This window comes from Salvelinus alpinus, chromosome 26 (assembly GCF_045679555.1).
Source record: "Salvelinus alpinus chromosome 26, SLU_Salpinus.1, whole genome shotgun sequence".
NCBI classification, from domain to species: Eukaryota; Metazoa; Chordata; class Actinopteri; order Salmoniformes; family Salmonidae; genus Salvelinus; species Salvelinus alpinus.
In genome coordinates, this window is record NC_092111.1 from 36,099,300 (window position 1) to 36,123,130 (window position 23,831).

At 42.1% G+C, this 23,831-nt stretch overlaps 1 protein-coding gene across 1 annotated transcript in view; it reads right to left on the bottom strand.

Annotated features, from left to right (window-relative positions):
- The window catches only part of LOC139555243 (zinc finger transcription factor Trps1-like), a 246,275-nt gene that overhangs the window by 16,685 nt on the left and 205,759 nt on the right, over positions 1-23,831 (bottom strand). Inside the window, exon 6 of the mRNA XM_071368884.1 lies at positions 11,818-11,940. Within this exon, the coding sequence (XP_071224985.1) occupies positions 11,818-11,940 (123 nt within the window). The remainder of the gene's footprint in view (positions 1-11,817; positions 11,941-23,831) is intronic.

Consider the following 23,831-nt stretch of genomic DNA (forward strand, 5'->3'; position numbering starts at 1 on the left):
TGTCAACGGGACAACTGCAACAACAATAATCAAGGGTGAAAATAACCATACAATGAACAATAACAATAACAATGGCATAGGTTGGTTGGTTGGTTTATCAATCACTGTCCCTCATCGTATGGCAGGCAGCAATGTAGGTATTTCAATTTGAATGAGTTTTTAATGGCGTAGAATGCCCTGTGTGCTTTCTCTCGCAGATCATTCACTGCCTCATTAAGGCATCCAGAGCTTATTTTTAAACCTAAGTAATTGTAGTGTGTGCAGTACTCTATATATTGTTGTACCAATTGAGAACTTTGGTCTAATTCCCTGAGATCTGGATCTTCTCTGGAAAATCATAATTTTTTGGTATTTTTGGGGTTTACTACCAGGGCCCAGGTCTCTCTCTCTCATTTTTCTGCAGAGATCCAAGTCTAGTAAAAGTTCAGGACATGTTTAGCCAACAGATTGACAGTGTAATGCCATAGACAAAGGAAGGTGGGTGGAAGACGCAGACAGAAGAAAGGTCATCTTCATTCTGCCACCATCTTGACCTTTTATTTGACTTTCTACAATAGCTCATAATTACCTTCTCTTACAGGATGTTCCATCTAAAACAACCCTTCACCTGCTCACTTGTTGCATCATGCATCTATTTCCACACGGTTGCTGTGTCTGTTTAGAGCGTTAGGTCAGTGGTCCCCTGCTGTGGTGATCCGGAGCCCGTGTGTCATGCATTAGACATCTCTCCCTGGCATCATCTACCGTACACAAAGGCCTACACAATACAAAAGCCTTGGTATTTCCAGACTCCATAAGTGGATAAGTGATTAACCTTTAATGTAGCTACCTTTCTCATTGTGATATGAATACCGTCTATGTTGCCTCGCTCCTCACAAAGCTAGTGCTTTCATCGTTGTCTGCGTCCCAAATGGCACCCTATTCCTTATATAGTGCCCTACTGTTGACCAGGGCACATAGAGAGCCCCATAAGGCTTTGGTCAACAGTAGTGCACTACGTAGATAATAAGGTACTGTGCGTCTCCGTTGTCAGCAGCAGAACTTTTCAGAACAGTTCAGGAGACCTTTTGGAGTATGCCATTCATTGTTTTCTGTCGGCGTGATGGACGGAGGAGTGCACTTTGGCAACTGTAAACAGAGACTCTTCAGACTAAACAAAGTAATGCTGCTACTTCGTTGAGTTTTTACATCTGTAAAGACAGAGACAGACTGTTCAGACAGAACAAAAGTAATGCTGCTACTCACACATACAGTAGGTCCTACGCTCCTCACTGCCTGTCAGGTGCTATTATGTTCTAAGAGTCCAGACATAAATTACAGGCCCACTACAGCACCGGTTTATGAGGTGCTATTATGAAATGATTTCTGTACAGCATATAAATGTTTTATTCAAACCTATATAAAAACTACTGGATAATCCACTGCCAAGATGTGAAAGACAGGGATTGGCCGGGTAGATGAACATGCCTGCATATGAAAACGTCATCATCCCTGATTAATTGAGGACCTCCTAAAAGACAAGCGATGTAACGTTCTGTTAAACGATGTCCTCTCTACACAGAGGATTCTACATGGAACCCATAAGAGTTCTACCTTGGAACAAAAACGGTTCTCCTACGGTTCTCCTACGGGGACAGCCGAAAACCCCTTTTGGAACCCTTTTTTTCTAAGAGTATTCTGCTGAACATCGGGGTCGTTTCCGGTGAGGATAGAACGAACAAGATACCATAACTCAGCCCCCACTGAGAGGAGCGGAGGAACAAAGAAACTCACGAAAACAGACAATCTGGACTCAGAGTGAGTGTTGCGCAAAATGATGGGGAACTCCCCAAGACATTTATTAGAATCCTCTCCAAGACATTTATTAGAATCCTCTCCAAGTCATTTATTAGAATCCTCTCCAAGACATTTATTAGAATCCTCCCCAAGACATTTATTAGAATCCTCTCCAAGTCATTTATTACAATCCTCTCCAAGACATTTATTAGAATCCTCTCCAAGACATTTATTAGAATCCTCTCCAAGACATTTATTAGAATCCTCTCCAAGACATTTATTAGAATCCTCTCCAAGACATTTATTAGAATCCTCTCCAAGACATTTATTAGAATCCTCTCCAAGTCATTTATTAGAATCCTCTCCAAGTCATTTATTAGAATCCTCTCCTCTCCAAGTCATTTATTAGCATCCTCTCCAAGACATTTATTAGAATCCTCTCCAAGTCATTTATTAGAATCCTCTCCAAGTCATTTATTACAATCCTCTCCAAGACATTTATTAGAATCCTCCCCAAGACATTTATTAGAATCCTCTCCAAGTCATTTATTACAATCCTCTCCAAGACATTTATTACAATCCTCTCCAAGACATTTATTAGAATCCTCTCCAAGACATTTATTAGAATCCTCTCCAAGACATTTATTAGAATCCTCTCCAAGTCATTTATTAGAATCCTCTCCAAGTCATTTATTAGAATCCTCTCCTCTCCAAGTCATTTATTAGCATCCTCTCCAAGACATTTATTAGAATCCTCTCCAAGTCATTAATTAGAATCCTCTCCAAGTCATTTATTAGAATCCTCTCCAAGACATTTATTAGAATCCTCTCCAAGTCATTTATTAGAATCCTCTCCAAGTCATTTATTAGAATCCTCTCCAAGTCATTTATTAGAATCCTCTCCAAGTCATTTATTAGAATCCTCTCCAAGTCATTTATTAGAATCCTCTCCAAGTCATTTATTAGAATCCTCTCCAATACATTTATTAGAATCCTCTCCAAGTCATTTATTAGAATCCTCTCCAAGTCATTTATTAGAATCCTCTCCAATACATTAATTAGAATCCTCTCCAAGTCATTTATTAGAATCCTCTCCAATACATTAATTAGAATCCTCTCCAAGTCATTTATTAGAATCCTCTCCTCTCCAAGTCATTTATTAGAATCCTCTCCAATACATTTATTAGAATCCTCTCCAAGTCATTTATTATAATCCTCTCCTCTCCAAGTCATTTATTAGAATCCTCTCCAAGACATTTATTAGAATCCTCTCCAAGTCATTTATTAGAATCCTCTCCTCTCCAAGTCATTTATTAGAATCCTCTCCAAGTCATTTATTAGAATCCTCTCCAAGTCATTTATTAGAATCCTCTCCTCTCCAAGTAATTTATTAGAATCCTCTCCAAGTAATTTATTAGAATCCTCTCCAAGACATTTACTAGAATCCTCTCCAAGTCATTTATTAGAATCCTCTCCACGTCATTTATTAGAATCCTCTCCAAGTCATTTATTAGAATCCTCTCCAAGACATTTATTAGAATCCTCTCCAAGTCATTTATTAGAATCCTCTCCAAGTCATTTATTAGAATCCTCTCCAAGTCATTTATTAGAATCCTCTCCAAGTCATTTATTAGAATCCTCTCCAAGTCATTTATTAGAATCCTCTCCAAGACATTTATTAGAATCCTCTCCAAGACATTTATTAGAATCCTCTCCAAGACATTTATTAGAATCCTCTCCAAGACATTTATTAGAATCCTCTCCAAGACATTTATTAGAATCCTCTCCAAGACATTTATTAGAATCCTCTCCAAGTCATTTATTAGAATCCTCTCCAAGTCATTTATTAGAATCCTCTCCTCTCCAAGTCATTTATTAGCATCCTCTCCAAGACATTTATTAGAATCCTCTCCAAGTCATTTATTAGAATCCTCTCCAAGTCATTTATTAGAATCCTCTCCAAGACATTTATTAGAATCCTCTCCAAGTCATTTATTAGAATCCTCTCCAAGTCATTTATTAGAATCCTCTCCAAGTCATTTATTAGAATCCTCTCCAAGTCATTTATTAGAATCCTCTCCAAGTCATTTATTAGAATCCTCTCCAAGTCATTTATTAGAATCCTCTCCAATACATTTATTAGAATCCTCTCCAAGTCATTTATTAGAATCCTCTCCAAGTCATTTATTAGAATCCTCTCCAAGTCATTTATTAGAATCCTCTCCAAGTCATTTATTAGAATCCTCTCCAAGTCATTTATTAGAATCCTCTCCTCTCCAAGTCATTTATTAGAATCCTCTCCAATACATTTATTAGAATCCTCTCCAAGTCATTTATTAGAATCCTCTCCTCTCCAAGTCATTTATTAGAATCCTCTCCAATACATTTATTAGAATCCTCTCCAAGTCATTTATTATAATCCTCTCCTCTCCAAGTCATTTATTATAATCCTCTCCAAGACATTTATTAGAATCCTCTCCAAGTCATTTATTAGAATCCTCTCCTCTCCAAGTCATTTATTAGAATCCTCTCCAAGTCATTTATTAGAATCCTCTCCAAGTCATTTATTAGAATCCTCTCCAAGTCATTTATTAGAATCCTCTCCTCTCCAAGTCATTTATTAGAATCCTCTCCACGTCATTTATTAGAATCCTCTCCAAGTCATTTATTAGAATCCTCTCCAAGACATTTATTAGAATCCTCTCCAAGGTATTTATTAGAATCCTCTCCAAGGTATTTATTGGAATCCTCTCCAAGTCATTTATTAGAATCCTCTCCAAGACATTTATTAGAATCCTCTCCAAGTCATTTATTAGAATCCTCTCCAAGACATTTATTAGAATCCTCTCCAAGGTATTTATTGGAATCCTCTCCTCTCCAAGTCATTAATTAGAATCCTCTCCAAGTAATTTATCTTCTTCACTGGCCATGGCAGATCTCTGACATTCCTGTCTTGCAGGAAATCACGCACAGAACGAGCAGTATGGCTGGTGGCATTGTCATGCTGGAGGGTCATGTCAGGATGAGCCTGCAGGAAGGGTACCGCATAAGGGAGGAGGATGTTTTCCCTGTAACGCACAGCATTGAGATTGCCTGCAATGACAACAAGCTCAGACCGCTGATGCTGTGACACACCGCCCCAGACAATGCGGACCCTACACCTCCAAATTCATCCCGCAAATTCATCCCAATTGTGCATTCCTGGTGTATCTTGGGCAGTTGTTGTTGCCATCCTGTACCTGTCCCGCAGGTGTAATGTTTGGTTGTACTAATCCTGTGCAGGTGTTGTTACACGTGGTCTGCCACTGCGAGGACGATCAGCTGTCCGTCCTGTTTCCCTGTAGCGCTGTCTTAGGCGAAACACAGTACGGACATTGCAATTTATTGCCCTGGCCACATCTGCAGTCCTCATGCCTCCTTGCAGCATGTCTAAGGAACGTTCACACAGATGAGCAGGGACCCTGGGCATTTTTTTGGTGTGTGTTTTCAGAGTAAGTAGAAAGGCCCCTTTAGTGTCCTAAGTCTTCATAACTGTTACCTTAATTGCCTACCGTCTGTAAGCTGTTAGTGGCTTAACGACCGTTCCACAGGTGCATGTTCATTAATTGTTTATAGTTCATTGAACAAGCATGGGAAACAGTGTTTAAACCCTTTACAATGAAGATCTGTGAAGTTATTTGGATTTTTATTAGTTATCTTTGAAAGACAGGGTCCTGAAAAAGGGATGTTTCTTTTTTTGCTGAGTTTAGCTAGGAGAAGTAACAACTAGCAACACATAACTAGAAGACATTCATATCAAGAGGAGACCAGAGACCAGAGTCACAGATGAGCAGAGTATCAGTGAGTTGTATCCCCAATATATAGGGATATATATATATAGGGAATAGGGTGCTATTGGGGATGCAGTCTGAGTGAGAGTGGCGTCAACCACAGTCATTTCCAACATGTCTAATGGTGGATTGCTGTAACAACAACTTAATAGTGAATCATAAAAATAAGAAATTATGCTGGTGCACAAACATAATATATACAGATATCAGATCTTAATGTGAGCCAGTTTGCTACAGCAGGAAAATAATCCAGCAGGAACTGAAATATAATTTATTATGTGGATTATAATTAATGGACATTTTTGTAGGGAGGACAAATCAAGTCTGAAATCTCAAAGTGGAAATTACAAACTTTAGAAGCCTTTTAAAATTCAAATACACTACAAGTTTGCAATTTCTGCTGTGCAATAAAATTGTCAGAAAGAAAATAGTGATCAAATTAAGATCTTACATCTGTATTGCTATATAATAAGCACTAATCTGTATCAGTTATAAGAACATTACGACACGTAAAGTTTTTCAATCAATGCTTCAAAATGTATAATTTGCATGTGTTACTTAAACATAAGATACGATACACAGAGACACACAATCTTTCTTTTCACACAATCTTTCATAACACAAAACCCCAGCCGTGCCGAGCTACCTACAGGAAGTCTACAGTGAGTGAGGTTCTATCTAACGTAACAAGGGTCAGGAGAGTGTGTGATCTCTGGAAAAACTCTCTCCCTCTCTCTCTCTCGCAATCCAATTGCTTTATTCTCATGGGAAACATATGTTAACATTGCCAAAGCAAATGAAGTAGATAATAAATAAAAGTGAAATAAACAATACAGTAAACATTACACTTACAGAGGTTCCAAAAGAATAAAGACATTTCAAATGTCATATTATGTATTTATACAGTATTGTAACGATGTGCTAATAGTTAAAGTACAAAAGGGAAAATAATAAAAAATGGGTTGTATTTACAATGCTGTTTGTTCTTCACTGGTTGCCCTTTTCTTGTGGCAACAGGTCACAAATCTTGCTGCTATGATGGAACACTGTGGTATTTCACCCAGTTGATATGGGAGTTTATCAAAATTGGGTTTGTTTTCTAATTCTTTGTGGATCTGTGTAATCTAAGGGAAATATGTGTCTCTAATATGGTCATACATTGGGCAGGAGGTTAGGAAGTGCAGCTCAGTTTCCACCTCATTTTGTGGACAGTGTGCACATAGCCATAACCTTCTCTTGAGAGCCAGGTCTGCCTTCGCTGGCCTTTCTCAATAGCAAGGCTATGCTCACTGAGTCTGTACATAGGTAAAGGCTTCCTTAAGTTTGAGTCATTCACAGTGGTCAGGTATTCTGCCACTGTGTACTCTCTGTTTAGGGCCAAATAGCATTCTAGTTTGCTCAGTTTTTTAAATTAATTCTTTCCATCTCTCTCTCTCTGTGTCTATTTCTCTCTCTATTTCTCTCTTTGACTGTGGTAGGCCTAGTCTGCTGGTCTGGAGCTGGTTTAGACCACCTGGTGGCCCGGCCAGTGAAAGGACCTCTTGTAACAGGGCTCTCTGGAGCCTGTCTCTCTCTTTCACCCTCCGTCTCTCTCCCTCTGTCAATTTTCTCTCTCTCTTTCTCTCTCTCTCCATCTCTTTCACTGTGGTAGGCCTGGTTTGCTGGTCTGGAGCTGGTTTAGACCACCATGTGGCCTGGCCAGTGAAAGGGCTCTCTGAAGCTTGTCGCTCTCTCTCTGGCCCAGTCGACCACACCGACTCAGGGAGCCTCCTGTATAGATCCACCCGCCACCCAGGCAGTCGGCCCAGTCGCCTTCAGGCCGGGCAACACAGTCTAGAACACTGCACACTGGGCTTAAAAGGACTGGCGGACTCTGTGGACTCTACCCGAGTCATAACTGAATTACTGAGATTAAACATCAAAATGAGTGAAGTGCGCAGACAAAGGCCTTCTTGTTTCTGAGCGGTAATTCCTCACATGATGTCACATTTGCTTACCCATATGTTTGCCCAGACACTATTTAATTTCAAAGAGCATTGAGCAGTATGTCTTGGAAAGTTCCAGCCCATGGTGGTTTAATAAAATAATCTACAGCTTGTGTATTCAAAACCAAAAATGAACTCTAAAAGAAGTATAGATAGGACCAGTTGTAAAGTCCTTCAATGATTAAGTACGTTGACTTATTTCAGAATAACATGATGAAGTCCGTAACACAATGGACATCTCTTCGGGAGAGAGAAACAAACTACACATTTAATCTAAAATACTGAGCCATCTCATCCTCAATTTCAAGTCCACAAAAAAAGGACTTTCCATCATTTTACTAAAATCTAACTCCCATTTCAATGACAAATTCCACTGAGCACAACCCCAAATGGATAGAGGCATATCTACTGTACATCATTATGATCCTTACGTTCCCATGTTACATTCCCATGATGCCTCTTTCTGCATCAGTGTCACCACAAGGTGAGGTCACAGCCTTTGAATGAGGGAATGTGCGAACGGATTAGGAGAGCGAGAGAGAGAGAGAGAGAGAGAGATAGAGAGCTAGAGATAGAGCGAGAGCGAGAGCGAGAGAGGAGAGAGCGAGCGAGCGAGGTCACAGCCTTTGACTGAGGGAAAGAGTGAATGTAGGGAGAGAGAGAGAGAGAGAGAGAGAGAGAGAGAGAGAGAGAGAGAGAGAGAGAGAGAGAGAGAGAGAGAGAGAGAGAGAGAGAGAGAGAGAGAGAGAGAGAGACAGACAGACAGACAGACAGACAGACAGACAGACAGACAGACAGACAGACAGACAGACAGACAGACAGACAGACAGACAGACAGACAGACAGACAGACAAATAGATAGCTAGAGATAGCAAGAGAGAGAGAAAAGAGAGAGAGAAGCGAGCGAGCAAGGTCACAGCCTTTGACTGAGTGAATGTGTGAACAGATGGGGGAGAGAGCGAGAGAGAGAGAGGAGAGAGAGCGGGACTGAGAGAGATCGAGAGCACGAGGTCACAGCTTTTGACTAAGTGAATGTGTGAACGGATTGGGAGAGAGGGAGAGAGAGTAAAAACAATGTACTGAGCAAATGTCAAATTGGCTTTTTACCAAATTACCGTACGACAGACAACGTATTCACCCTGCACACCCTAATTGACTGAACAAACAAAGCAAAAGCAAAGTCTTCTCATGCTTTGTTGATTTCAAAAAAGCTTTTGACTCAATTTGGCATGAGAGTCTGCTTTACAAATTGATGGAAAAAACATATGACATTATAAAATCCATGTACACAAACAACAAGTGTGCGGTTAAAATTGGCAAAAAACACCTTTCTTTACACAGGGCCGGGGGTGAGACAGGGATGCAGCTTAAGCCCCACCCTCTTCAACATATATATCAACGAATTGGCGAGGGCACTAGAACAGTCTGCAGCACCCGGCCTCACCCTACTAGAATCTGAAGTCAAATGTCTACTGTTTGCTGATGATCTGGTGCTTCTGTCCCCAAACAAGGAGGGAATACAGCAGCACCTAGATCTTCTGCACAGATTCTGCCAGATCTGAACCCTGACGGTAAATCTCAGTAAGACAAAAATAACAGGGTTCCAAAAAAGGTCCAGTTGCCAGGAACACAAATTCCATCTAGACACCGCTGCCCTAGAGCACACAGAACACTATACATACCTTGGCCTAAACATCAGCTCCACAGGTAACTTCCACAAAGCTGTGAAGGATCTGAGAGACAAGGCAAGAAGGATCTTCTACACCATCAAAAGGAACATAAAATTCAACATCCCAATTAGGATCTGGCTAAAAACACTTGAATCGGTTATAGAACCCATTGCCCTTTGTGGTAGTAATGTCTGGGGTCCGCTCACCAACCAAGAATTCACAAAATGGAACAAACACCAAAATAGTAATTCTACAAAAACATCCTCCGTGTACAGCGTAAAACACCAACTAATGCATGCAGAGCAGTATTAGGAAGATACTCACAAATCCAGAAAAATAGTATTAGATTCATTCTCTGACCCTTTGATTGGGTGGACAACATGTCAGTTCATGCTGCAAAAGTTCTGATTGGCTGGAGGACGTCCTCCGGAAGTCATCATAATTACTGTGCAAGTCTATAGAAGGGGGCGAGAACCATGAGCCTCCTAGGTTTTGTATTGAAGTCAATGTACTCAGAGGAGGACAGAAAACAGCTCTCCACCAGCTACACCATGGTGCTACCCTACAAAGTGCTGTTGAGGCTACTGTAGACCTTCATCACAAAACAGTTTGATTTAATAATTTATTTTATGACGTGAATATATTTAGTATAGGTTTATCTAAAAAATACTTTTGTTGTTTCACTATATCTAAAAAAGAAAATGATATCACTGAGTAGAATGGTCCTCCTCTGAGGAGCCTTCACTGATAGACATATGATGGGTAAGCCTGCATATCTGTGAGAGGAGCATGTGTGAACTTTATGGGGGTTTCAGCTTTTAGGGGTTAGAGGGCACAGTGGACCCACTTATCCCATCCTCCCCCAGGCCCTGAGAGGCGCACCGGTCACCCAGGGAGGAAGTGGGGTGGACAGGGTGGAACAGCTACAGTGTCCTGCTAACACTTATCAAGGAATGGCGCCGGAGGGGATGGTTGCCGTTTTATGGGCTCCTAACCAATTGTGCTATTTTGTGAGTTTCTTTCCTAATTGTTTGTAACTTATTTTGTACATAAAGTTGATACTACCGTCTCTTATGACCGAATAGAGCTTCTGGATATCAGAACAGCGATTACTCACCTCGAACACGACAAAGATTTTATCTTTAATGAGTCTGACAGGAAGGAGATAATGTTGCTCCCAGACAAGTCCCAAATCTCCACACACAAAGACGAGTACAAAGCCCCCCCCCCCCAATTTGGCAAATCTGACAATAATTCTATCTTCCTGATTTCTGCTTACAAGCAGAAACTAAAGCAGGAAGTCTCAGTGACTCGCTCAATACGGAAGTGGTCAGATGACATGGATGCTACGCTATAGGACTGTTTAGCTATTACAGACTGGAATATGTTCCGGGATTCATCTAATGGCATTGAGGAGTATACCACCTCAGACACCGGCTTCATCAATAAGTCCATCGACGACGTCGTCCCCACAGTGACCATACGTACATAACCCAACCAGAAACCATGGATTACAGGCAGCATCCGCACCGAGCTAAAGGCTAGAGCTGCCGCTTTCAAGGAGTGGGACACTAATCCAGACGCGTATAATAAATCCAGCTATGCCCTCAGACAAACCATCAAACAGGCAAAGCATCAATACAGGACTAAGATTGAATCATACTACACCGGCTCTGACGCTCGTCGGTGTGGCAGGGCTTGCGAACTACTACGGACTACAAAGTGAAACTCAGCCGCGAGCTGCCCAGTGACGGAAGCCTACCTCGCTTCGAGGCAAGCAACACTGAAGCATGCATGAGAGTACCAGCTGTTCCGGACGACTGTGTGATCACGATCACAGTAGCCAATGTGAGCAAGACCTTTAAAGAGGTCAACATTCACAAGGCCGCAGGGCCAGAAGGATTACCAGAAAGTGTACTCAGAGCATGCGCGGACCAACTTGCACGTGTCTTCACTGACATTTTCAACCTCTCCCTGACCGAGTCTGAAATACATACATGTTTCAAGCAGACCACTATAGTCCCTGTGACCAAGAAAGCGAAGGTAACCTGCCTAAATGATTACTGCCTTGTAGCACTCATGTCGGTAGCCATGAAGTGCTTTGAAAGTCTGGTCATGACTCACATCAACACAATCATCCCGGAAACCCTAATCTAGATCATTTTAGATTCCGTCTCTCACAGTTGAAGTGTACCTATGATAAAAATTACAGACCTCTACATGCTTTGTAAGTAGGAACACCTGCAAAATCGGCAGTGTATCAAATACTCCCCACTGTAGCCTCATTATTGTTATTTTATTAGTGTTATTTAATTTAACTTTAGTTTATTTATTTTCTTAAAACTGCATCGTTGGTTAAGGGCTTGTAAGGAAGCATTTCACGGTAAGGTCTACACCTGTCGATTTGATTTACTTAACCACCATTTTATTTTAGTGGTTGGGCTGGTGTGGTGTGGCAGGTTACTCCCCTCTCTCTGGCACATGCACACATACACATACGTAAACATACTCCCTCCTGGGTTTTTCCTAGCCCCCCCCCCCCCCCCCCAACCTTACCGAGTGGAGCTTCTGATAGAGGCCACACGCGTTGCACACATATCCCCCGTTGGCATTCTTCCTCCACAGAGAGGTCTTGGTGGTCAGACAGTTGGCACAGAACACCCCCGAGCCTCGACGTCTCTGAAAACCAAATCAAAAGAGAGAGAGTGAGTAAGTGACAAACGGGTAAACGGAAAGAGAGAAGAAAAAGGCGGAGAAAGAAGTCACACAAACACACGCACGCACACACACACACACACACACACACACACACACACACACACACACACACACACACACACACACACACACACACACACACACACACACACACACACACACACACACACACACACACACACACACACAGTACAATCAGAAGGTCAGTTTGGGCAGTGATTAATAGAACCCAGCTGATTCTCTCACTAATTAACTTTAGACTGATTAATGAGTCCAACCACTGGTTGTCTTTCACTAGACAGAGATCAGCCTTCATCGCCTGCATCACCATGACAAGCTGAGGACCAGACCTTTTTTTAGCAGCCTCATGTTGATTGTACAATCTTCATGTGTGCCATCGATTGCGTAGGAAGCCATTCTGAGGCTATTTTCTAAAATATTCACATTTGGAAACTGTTTCTAATATTTTCTCTTCGATAGTTTGAAAGTATTTTCTGTTTTACTCTCTCCTTAACCTAAATATTTTAAAAAGCCTATTAAATAACAAATGTGCTGATCCATAATGCAAGTACAGAAAACCAATAATGAATCATTGGGAGTGCATGACCTTATCAAGTGCAGAACATGGGAATTGAACAAGCGGTCCTGCCTTGCATGTGATCCGCAGCTACACTGGCATGATCTAGATTAGGGGGCCTGTAAAAGCCATTTGGCCTCATAGAATCAGTGACATTTATTTAACTTCAGGGAGCCATGTTCTACCTGCCAGAATAATACAATGCTCCTAATTCTCTTCCGATACATTTAGAACGGAAAGCTTTTCCGTGGACATAATTTTGGCTGGAAGGCCAGAGAGCTTTCTTGGCAGAGAAAGGGTACTTGATTCATCGGGTGTTTCACAATACATCAGTCAAACGTTCTGGTGAGTAGCCAGTTCCCTATAGGGTAATTTTCCCATCCAGATGAGAGCGCTATTGGAGGGCCCTCTATGATCTTGCGTTTGCTGATGCCTGCTCACTCTAACGTTTGACATCAGACATTAATCATAGATACAAGGAAAATAAAAACAAGGGAAAAGGAATGAGGGGACGGTAGCACGGTCAAAATTACGGCAATAATTTAATGACATGGATAAATGTTTTTAGTGTGCTACCAGCAGGTGTAAAGTTGCTCTGTCAATTCACGCTCCGCACTGCTGCTTATGTTCCAATCGCCAGGAAGGCTGGGTAAAACAACGCTGTCATCCTGTCAGATTAAAACTGAAATCCCAAATGTAACATCCCCCCCCCCCCCAGATGCAACATTTCCCCCCCCCCCAGATGCAACATTCCCCCCCCCCAGATGCAACATTCAGTATTCTTAAGTGTGAAAATACATTTAACATTTCATTCACAAATACTAAATGTAAGTGTCATAACTTAATCTAACATTTATATCTATCTAACAATTACAAATCATTACTTGTTAAAATGAAATACATGGTCCATTACTCTAAAATTTGAACGATTCTCTTAGTGGATTGCTTAGAAAATGTATAAAAATGACTAACAAAGAATGTGTTAATCTAGAGGGGTTGGGTTAAATGAGGAAGACACATTTCAGTTGAATACATTCAGTTGTACAACTGACTAGGTATCCCCCTTTCCTTCCTCCTTAATCTATGGTAAGGATCAATGCTTAGACTAGTACCACAGAAGAAAGCTGGAAGCCCCCCTGAACATACATTTTCTCAATCCCAAGGAGCTTTTATGTGGTTGCCACATGGTGGGAATGACAGGTGTGGTATGATTGATTGATTTATTATTTTCCTATTCTGTTCTAGTGTTACAAGCCAAACACGGTTCCCATCATCGTCTCTGTGTTTTCTCCCCCCCCCCCCCCACCATCACCCCCCCCCCCCAGGCTCAGGTCCCGAACCCTGATTCCCTCAGCCAAATGACTCACACGTGTTGCCTATAGTCACAGACACTTCCAACAGCTGGGGAGTGTAAATGTTTACAGGTTACACACAGCTCGAACTGATAGCAATCCTATTTCTCTTCTCGCAACATGCATCCCTTATCCCTCATCTCTGGACAACATACAGCAGTTAAGACTTGTAGTGCATTGTAAACATACTTTTGGCCACCATATAAACACTAACCAGAGCCAATGCCAAAAAGTAAATACAATACAATGTGTGGTCTGTAGATACGTAGTAAATCACTCAGAGGCATGGTTATATACAATAATGTCTTCCAAGTGAAATGGTCTCGCTTCATTCAGTGATTGCGGCAGGCAGCGGTGGAGCTCGGTCCTAGGTGAACTGATGTGACATATTACAACGAGCGGAGCGCGGCTCAACCTGCAATTAATAACCAGCAACAGCGGCCTGCTGAACTGTAATCAATAGATCAGGCAACGAGATCTACTCAGTCAAATAGAGACACGTTATACATAAAAGATAGCAAGAGAAAACTACAAGAGGCCTCTAACACCACTACATATTTACATGAAAACAAGCATGTAGGTATTTCAGAAGAGTATGAAGAACACTAAATACACAAGGAGTAATATGCATCTGATAGTTAGCGTATGTTGAACAAAAACTCTGATTCTGGTTGATTTGAGCTTCCAGGGACCTCATTTATCAAAGGTGCGTGCACACACACATGACTCTGAACCTTGCGTGCTTCAGTTTTTCCTCCAAGGTTGGTATTTATAAATGTTTAACTTGACGGAAAAGTGTGCTTCTCTCCATGCGAATCTCAGACCATGCGTGAGCACATCTTCTAGAAGGGTGACCAACTGCATTGCAAGCAAATAGGCTTATTGTTCGTTTGGGGGAAATGGAAGGTGTTTGATGCACGGAAATTATAATAATGGCTAATAAAACCATAGGACTAATAAAAAAACAGATGCATTTGTCGTTGGTAAGGAGATCACCTATCAGCATGTCGTCTAATATGTTTATTTTACTTTTATTATATAGGCCTAAATCATAATCATATAGCAGGACATGTCTCTCATTTTCTGACATAACTGGTTTAAATTGCTACACAACAAATAGTAGACTACCATTTACCAATCGCTCATTCAATAGCCGGCTACCGTTTACCCATCGCTCATTCAAAAGTAGACTACCATTTACCAATCGCTCATTCAATAGTAGACTGCTGTTAACCAATCACTTATTCAATAGCAGACTACCATTTACCAATCGCTCATTCAATAATAGGCTACCATTTACCAATCGCTCATTCAAAAGTAGACTACCATTTACCAATCGCTCATTCAATAGTAGACTGCTGTTAACCAATCACTTATTCAATAGCAGACTACCATTTACCAATCGCTCATTCAATAATAGGCTACCATTTACCAATCGCTCATTCAATAGTAGACTACCATTTACCAATCACTTATTCAATAGCAGACTACCATTTACCAATCGCTCATTCAATAGTAGACTGCTGTTAACCAATCACTTATTCAATAGCAGACTACCATTTACCAATCGCTCATTCAATAATAGGCTACCATTTACCAATCGCTCATTCAATAGTAGACTACCATTTACCAATCACTTATTCAATAGCAGACTACCATTTACCAATCGCTCATTCAATAGTAGACTGCTGTTAACCAATCACTTATTCAATAGCAGACTACCATTTACCAATCGCTCATTCAATAATAGGCTACCATTTACCAATCGCTCATTCAATAGTAGACTACCATTTACCAATCGCTCATTCAATAGTAGACTACCATTTACCAATCACTTATTCAATAGCAGACTACCATTTACCAATCGCTCATTCAATAGTAGACTGCTGTTAACCAATCACTTATTCAATAGCAGACTACCATTTACCAATCGCTCATTCAATAATAGGCTACCATTTACCAATCGCTCATTCAATAGTAGACTACCATTTACCAATCGCTCATTCAATAGTAGACTACCATTTATCAATCGCTTATTCAATAGCAGACTACCATTTACCAATCACTTATTCAATAGCAGACTACCATTTATCAATCGCTCATTCAATAGTAGACTACCATTAACCAATCACTCATTCAATAGTAGACTACCATTAACCAATGAAAATATGCAGATATGTTGTGTGCTACAGTTTGATAAATCCCAATAATAAATCCTAGAATCTTTGGTGGTGGAGGTGGAGGCGGTGGTGGTGGAGATGGTGGTGGTGGTGGTAGAGATGGTGGCGGTGGAGGAGGTGGTGGTAGAGGAGGAGGTGGTGGTGGTGGTGGAGGAGGTGGTGGTGGAGATGGTGGTGGTGGTGGTAGAGATGGTGGCGGTGGAGGAGGTGGTGGTAGAGGAGGAGGTGGTGGTGGTGGAGGAGGTGGTGGTGGTGGAAATGAAGGTGGTGGTGGTAGAGGAGGAGGTGGTGGAGGTGGTGGTAGAGGAGAAGGTGGTGGAGATGGTGGTGGTAGAGGAGGAGGTGGTGGAGGTGGTGGTAGAGGAGGAGGTGGTGGTGGTGGTGGTAGAGGAGGAGGTGGTGGTAGAGGAGGAGGTGGTGGTGGTGGTGGTAGAGGAGGAGGTGGTGGAGATGGTGGTGGTGGTGGTAGAGGATGAGGTGGTGGAGATGGTGGTGGTGGTGGTAGAGGAGGAGGTGGTGGTGGTAGAGGAGGAGGTGGTGGAGGTGGTGGTAGAGGCGGAGGTGGTGGAGGTGGTGGTGGTAGAGGAGGAGGTGGTGGAGATGGTGGTGGTGGTGGAGGAGGTGGTGGAGATGGTGGTGGTGGAGGAGGTGGTGGAGATGGTGGTGGTGGAGGAGGTGGTGGAGGTGGAAGTGAAGGTGGTGGTGGAGGTGGTGGAGATGGTGGTGGTGGAGGAGGTGGGGGAGGTGGAAGTGAAGGTGGTGGTGGTGATGATAGTGAAGAGATGGTGGAGGCAGTCGTGGAGGTGGTGGTGGAGGTGGTGGAGATGGTGGTGGTGGAGGAGGTGGGGGAGGTGGAAGTGAAGGTGGTGGTGGTGATGATAGTGAAGAGATGGTGGAGGCAGTCGTGGAGGTGGTCGTGGAGGTGGTGGAGATAGTGGTGGTGGAGGTGCTGCTGCTGTGTGACTTTGCCATAGAAATATAATATACAGAACGGACCTCCCCATTCAAGTCAATAATGCCATAATGTGTAGACTGTCAGCCATGAAGTGTATCCATGAGTTCACCAGAGATTACATTTCTATGGACTTACTGTACCTGGGATTCAGCCTTTTGGGAAAAGCCTCCACCTCCAACCAAATATGACACGACGCCAGCCTTCAACACGTATTCCGACAATACACTACAACACTTTGCCAAAACTTCTAGTGAATACTTGAACTATCTGAGTTCCAAGTGTGATATTCCCTGCACAGCAAACTGCAAGAAACTACATAGAAACACCAGAGCAAAAATAAGCATGAACAGGTCATATTATTAGTCCACGGGCCAATGATAAATGACTCCTACAGCGTTCTGCACCGTCGCTACCGTAGGTGTTGCATGTGCATTCTTGGTCTGTGATTGATTATTAATGCCTTGTGTTCCATTGGCGTTCCTGGAGACGCCTCCCACTCATTCCATCCTCCCGGTGAGGGGAATGCTGGGTAATTAGGTATTGGGGCCTTAATGACATGTATTTATTTATTGGGTTTGTTCCCACTACACCAGGGCTTCCAGGTGGGCGAGGACTAAACACCCACCTGGGGTGACAGCCTGTCATACTGCCCAACACTTCATCATGAGGTGACAGCCTGTCATACTGCCCAACACTTCATCATGAGGTGACAGCCTGTCATACTGCCCAACACTTCATCATGAGGTGACAGCCTGTCATACTGTCCAACACTTCATCATGAGGTGACAGCCTGTCATACTGCCCAACACTTCATCATGAGGTGAAAGCCTGTCACACTGCCCAACACTTCATCATGAGGTGACAGCCTGTCATACTGCCCAACACTTCATCATGAGGTGACAGCCTGTCATACTGCCCAACACTTCATCATGAGGTGACAGGAAGGATGGAACTTAATTTCATTTCATTTCAATTAGAATCAAAAGTACATTTCAGGTATTTAGCCAATAAGGGCTTGTAAGTAAGCATTTCACGGTAACCTGTTGTTTTAGGCGCATGTGACAAATACAACTTTATTTTATTTGATAGTAGCTGAGTAACAGCTACCATATCAAAGAATAATAATAAGTGTTATTATAATTATAATAACACTAATAATAATAATAACAACAATAGTTATATGTGACACTGTCCCTTTGCTAAACCCACTGCATTTCTCTTTCTTACTCGTCATTTTCCCATAACACTTTGCTCCTGAAACCTCATTTAAACTGGGTTAGAGTAAAACAGATACAGCTAGGAGACTGTGTGCTCATAGGAATGCAGCACAGAGTACCACATAAGTGAGACTGCTTGTTTGTTACGTTCCCCAGCAAGAAAACCAAATAGTGTCGCTCAAACAGAAGGGGGAACTAAAAAAAGAGTCACTGACCAACAACCAAAACGAAACAGGTGGGGATACTCGTGGGGGTTTCCACTGAAAAGCTGACTAGCAACAACAACTGGGACCTAAAAGACACCCACCATGAGCGCCCACCAAAGTTGCCCTAGAAGAGGCAAACAAAACAAAAACCCACACCAAACTTAAAGACGGGAAGCAAACCAAAAAGGTGGAGCAAAACTAAATCAGATTAAGGACCCTCCACACCTATCAAGACACCTGGAGCATTGGGCCAGCCACTCTTACATAGCACCTGGGCCAGCATTTGGCCAGCACGGTGCGCCCTACGTGCTAACAAGTTATACGTGCTAAAATCCAAAAACCAAAGCCTGTAACAGTGATGCTAATCACACAAGAGGCTTACATCTAAATAATTACGGATTACTGACAGGATTGTGGGAGGCAGAGAGAGAGAGAGAGAGAGAGAGAGAGATGTAGAGAGAGAGAGAGAAAGAGAGAGAGAGCGGGAGAGACAGAAAGAGAGAGAAAAAGAGATGTAGAGAGAAAGAGAGAGAGAGATGTAGAGAGAGAGAAAGAGAGAAAGAGAGAGAGATGTATAGAAAGAGATGGAGAGAGAGAGAGAGAGAGAGAGAGAGAGAGAGAGAGAGAGAGAGAGAGAGAGAGAGACAGAGAGAGAGAGACAGAGAGAGAGACAGAGAGAGAGAGATAGATAGAGACAGAGAGAGAGAGAGAGAGAGAGAGAGAGAGAGAGAGAGAGAGAGAGAGAGAGAGAGAGAGAGAGAGAGAGAGAGAGAGAGAGAGAGAGAGAGAGAGACAGAGAGAGAGAGAGAGAGAGAGAGACAGAGAGAGAGACAGAGAGAGAGAGATAGATAGAGAGAGAGAGAGAGAGAGAGAGAGAGAGAGAGAGAGAGAGAGAGAGAGAGAGAGAGAGAGAGAGAGAGAGAGAGACAGAGAGAGAGACAGAGAGAGAGAGATAGATAGAGACAGAGAGAGAGAGAGAGAGAGAGAGAGAGAGAGAGAGAGAGAGAGAGAGAGAGAGAGAGAGAGAGAGAGAGAGAGAGAGAGAGAGAGAGAGAAAGCATGTGGTCGAAAACAAGTGCTAATAGACAAAGCCCTTGAAAATAAATGGCATTTAATTCACTTAAGTAATATGCAGGAGCACCTCCATTACATAAACAATTATTTAATCAGCTGCGGGGAAATTAGGTGAACCCCTAATGACAATTTCAATTTCTGAAATCCTGCGTCAACATTTTGGGCTTGGGTGCAAGCATCTTGTTGCCTTCGGCACACATCTGGTTATAATTCCAGACATACTGAACCATCAAGTCCTCTCTCACTAGGAGGTTATCCCGGGTTTACGGAAATCCAGTGTCTCTCTCTAAATTGCCGCCCTAATTGTATAATTCGGTTTGAGTTTAATAAATGAATTGTAATTTATTCCGAAAAGATTTACTCCTCAACATAATCTAAAAAGGGAATATTGGGATGTCAGAAGTCACAGAAATAAAAGCAGAACACTGGGAAAACACTTTTACAAGTTACTGCTAATACACTGATACACTGACACACTGATACACTGACACACTGACACACTGACACACTGATACACTGACACACTGACACATTGATACACTAACACACTGACACACTGATACACTGATACACTGATACACTGATACACACTGACACACTGATACACTGATACACTGACACACTGCCACACTGATAGACTGCCACACTGATACACTAACACAATAACACACTGATACACTGACACACTGACACACTGATACACTGACACACTGATACACTGATACACTGATACACGGACACACTGATACACTGATACACTGCCACACTGACACACTGATACACTGACACACTGATACACTGACACACTGACACACTGATACACTGACACACTGATACACTGATATACTGATATATTTCAGCTTTTATTTCTTTCATCACATTCCCAGTGGGTCAGAAGTTTACATACACTCAATTAGTATTTGGTAGCGTTGCCTTTAAATTGTTTAACTTGGGTCAAACGTTTCGAGTAGCCTTCCACAAGCTTCCCACAATAAGTTGGGTGAATTTTGACCCATTCCTCCTGACAGAGCTGGTGTAACTGAGTCAGGTTTGTAGGCCTCCTTGCTGCACACGCTTTTTCAGTTCTGCCCACAAATTTTCTATAGGATTTGAGGTCAGGACTTTGTGATGGTCACTCCAATACATTGACTTTGTTGTCCTTAAGCCATTTTGCCACAACTTTGGAAGTATGCCATTTGGTAGACCCATTTGCGACCAAGCTGTAACTTCCTGACTGATGTTTTGAGATGTTGCTTTAATATATCCACATCATTTTCATTTCTTCATGATGCCATCTATTTTGTGAAGTGCACCAGTCCCTCCTGCAGCAAAGCACCCCCACAACATGATGCTGCCACCCCCGTGCTTCACGGTTGGGATGGTGTTCTTCGGCTTGCAAGCTTCCCCCTTTTTCCTCCAATTATAATGATGGTCATTATGGTCAAACAGTTCCATTTTTGTTTCATCAGACCAGAGGACATTTCTCCAAAAAGTACGATCTATGTTCCCATGTGCAGTTGAAAACTGTAGTTTGGCTTTTTTATGGCGGTTTTGGAGCAGTAGCTTCTTCCTTGCTGAGCGGCCTTTCAGGTTATGTCGATATAGGACACGTTTTACTGTGGAAATAGATACTTTTGTACCTGTTTCCTCCAGCATCTTCACAAGGTCCTTTGCTGTTGTTCTGGGATTGATTTGCACTTTTCGCACCAAAGTACATTCATCTCTAGGAGACAGAACGCATCTTCTTCCTGAGTGGTATGACGGCTGCGTGGTCCCATGGTGTTTATACTTGCATACCATTGTTTGTACAGATGAACGTGGTACCTTCAGGCATTTGGAAATTGCTCTCAAGGATGAACCAGACTTGTGGAGGTCTACAATTTCTTTTTCTGAGGTCTTGGCTGATTTCTTTTGATTTTCCCATGATGTCAAGCAAAGAGGCATTGAGTTTGAAGGTAGGCCTTGAAATACATCCACAGGTACACCTCCGATTGACTCAAATGATGTCAATTAGCCTTTCAGAAGTTTCTAAAGCCATGAGATAATTTTCTGGAATTTTCAAAGCTAGAATTGTGATACAGTGAATTATAAGTGAAAAACGAGTTTTAATGACTCCAACATAAGTGTATGTAAACTTCCTGACTTCAACTGTATCAAAGATTACTATAATTGTTTTATTTCACCTTTACTTAACCAGCTAGGCCAGTTGAGTACAAGTTCTCATTTACAACTGCAACCTGGTCAAGATAAAGCAAAGCAGTGCGACAAAAACAACAACACAGAGTTACACATAAACAAACGTACAGTCAATAAAACAATAGAAACATCTATGTACAGTGTGTGCAAATGTAGAAGAGTAGGGAGGTAAGGCAATAAATAGGCCATAGAGGCAAATAATTACAACTTAGCATTAATACTGGAGTGATAGATGTGCAGATGATGATGTGCAAGTAGAGATACTGGGGTGCAAAAGATCAAGAGGGTTATTAATAATATGGTGATGAGGTAGTTGGGTGTGCTATTTACAGATGGGCTGTGTACAGGTGCAGTGATCGGTAAGCTGCACCTTTTATAAACAGCAGCAGTACAATAGTAGCAGGGTACTTTAAACTCATGTGAACCAGCAGGCCGTACAAAGAGACTAACACGAAAGCAGAGTCACTCTGGTTCAACATGACATAATGGACAGCTTATGTAAACCACTATAATCAATTCCTGAATGGGAACAATGCCCCGTTCTTCCATTTAGCCCTTAAAAAAAAAAAAAAAACTTTTCCCTTTCACCCTTTCACTTGTCTCAATGTATTCTGGGTCTCATCGTTATCTTCCTGTGATATGAAGGGTCCTTTTGACCGTCCAGTTCTGAGGATGGAGGACAGATCCTGGCAGGGTGACAGAGGAATGTTGTTGGTACCACGTCTCTAACGCCTAACTGTGTCACCTGTCATCTTGTCTCGCTGCCATCCCCTGTCACTCCTGTGTTGTGTGTGGCTGTCTGTGGCAGAGGCACAACATAATCTCACCTAGGGGGACAATGGAAGTCAAAAAGACAATGGGGCCTTCCGCGAAAGGAGGTTGGGACCTCGAAATGTGTGACACAAAAGGACCAGTGATATAGGCATCTGTCAGTCAGACTGGTAGGAGAAAGAGAAGGATGATTGGCCCAGTTCCTCCTCATTTATCTCTCTTGTTAAGCAGGTCTGCTCTCCTAGTATGGGTGGGATGTCTTAGCGCCGATTGTGTGTGGGATAGAGAATAACCTCTTGTGGACAGATCTACATAAACAGAACAGGTACCGTAGAATCTGTGGGGAAGGAATGGGATGCGTGGGACAATGAGCTGCAGTAGTTCCGGTGTTCGGGGTTTTCGTCACTGGTTATTTGGACAAATCACGATTTCGCAGGTGTGTAGCATCTTTCGAATTTTGGAAAGGGAGGGGACATTCCAGCCGCAACTTGCAAAGAGACAAGGTGGAGCTCCTCAGTCCGGTTCCGCATTTCGCTTTAGCATCTCTCAATCCCTCCTCTTAACATGTATGGACAAGCAGCTGACCAATTACATGAGACTTTAGTTCTGGGTTAACCGAGATTATACAGAGGATTATTCACTGCCTGGGGGGATAGGTATGTTTAGGGGTAGAGCAGGGAGAGGGAATGGGGAATGGAGTTTGGCTTCCTAATTGCTGGCCTCAATCGACTGAAAAATCTGCTTCGCAAATTCAGTAGTGAATTATTCAGACACTGTTGTAAATGCTATCATCTTCGTAGTTCTTATAACTAATAATAACTAATAATAACTAATAAATCCACGGCAAGGAGAGATGAGTATCTAAATTCATTTTTACATGGTTACATTTTGACATTGTTACATAGTTACATTTTGACATGGTTACATTTTGACATGGTTACGTTTTGACATGGTTACATTTGACATGGTTACATTGTTAAGTGGTTACATTTTGACATGGTTACATTTGACATGGTTACATTGTTACATGGTTACATTTTGACATGGTTACACGGTTACATTTTGACACGGTTACATTTTGACATGGTTACATTTGACATGGTTACATGGTTACATTGTTACATGGTTACATTTTGACATGGTTACATTGTTACGTGGTTTCATTTTGACATGGTTTCATTTTGACGTGGTTACATTTTTACATGGTTACATTTTGACATGGTTACATTTGACATGGTTACATTTTGACATGGTTACATGGTTACATTTGACATGGTTACATTGTTACATGGTTACATTTTCACATGGTTACATTTTCACATGG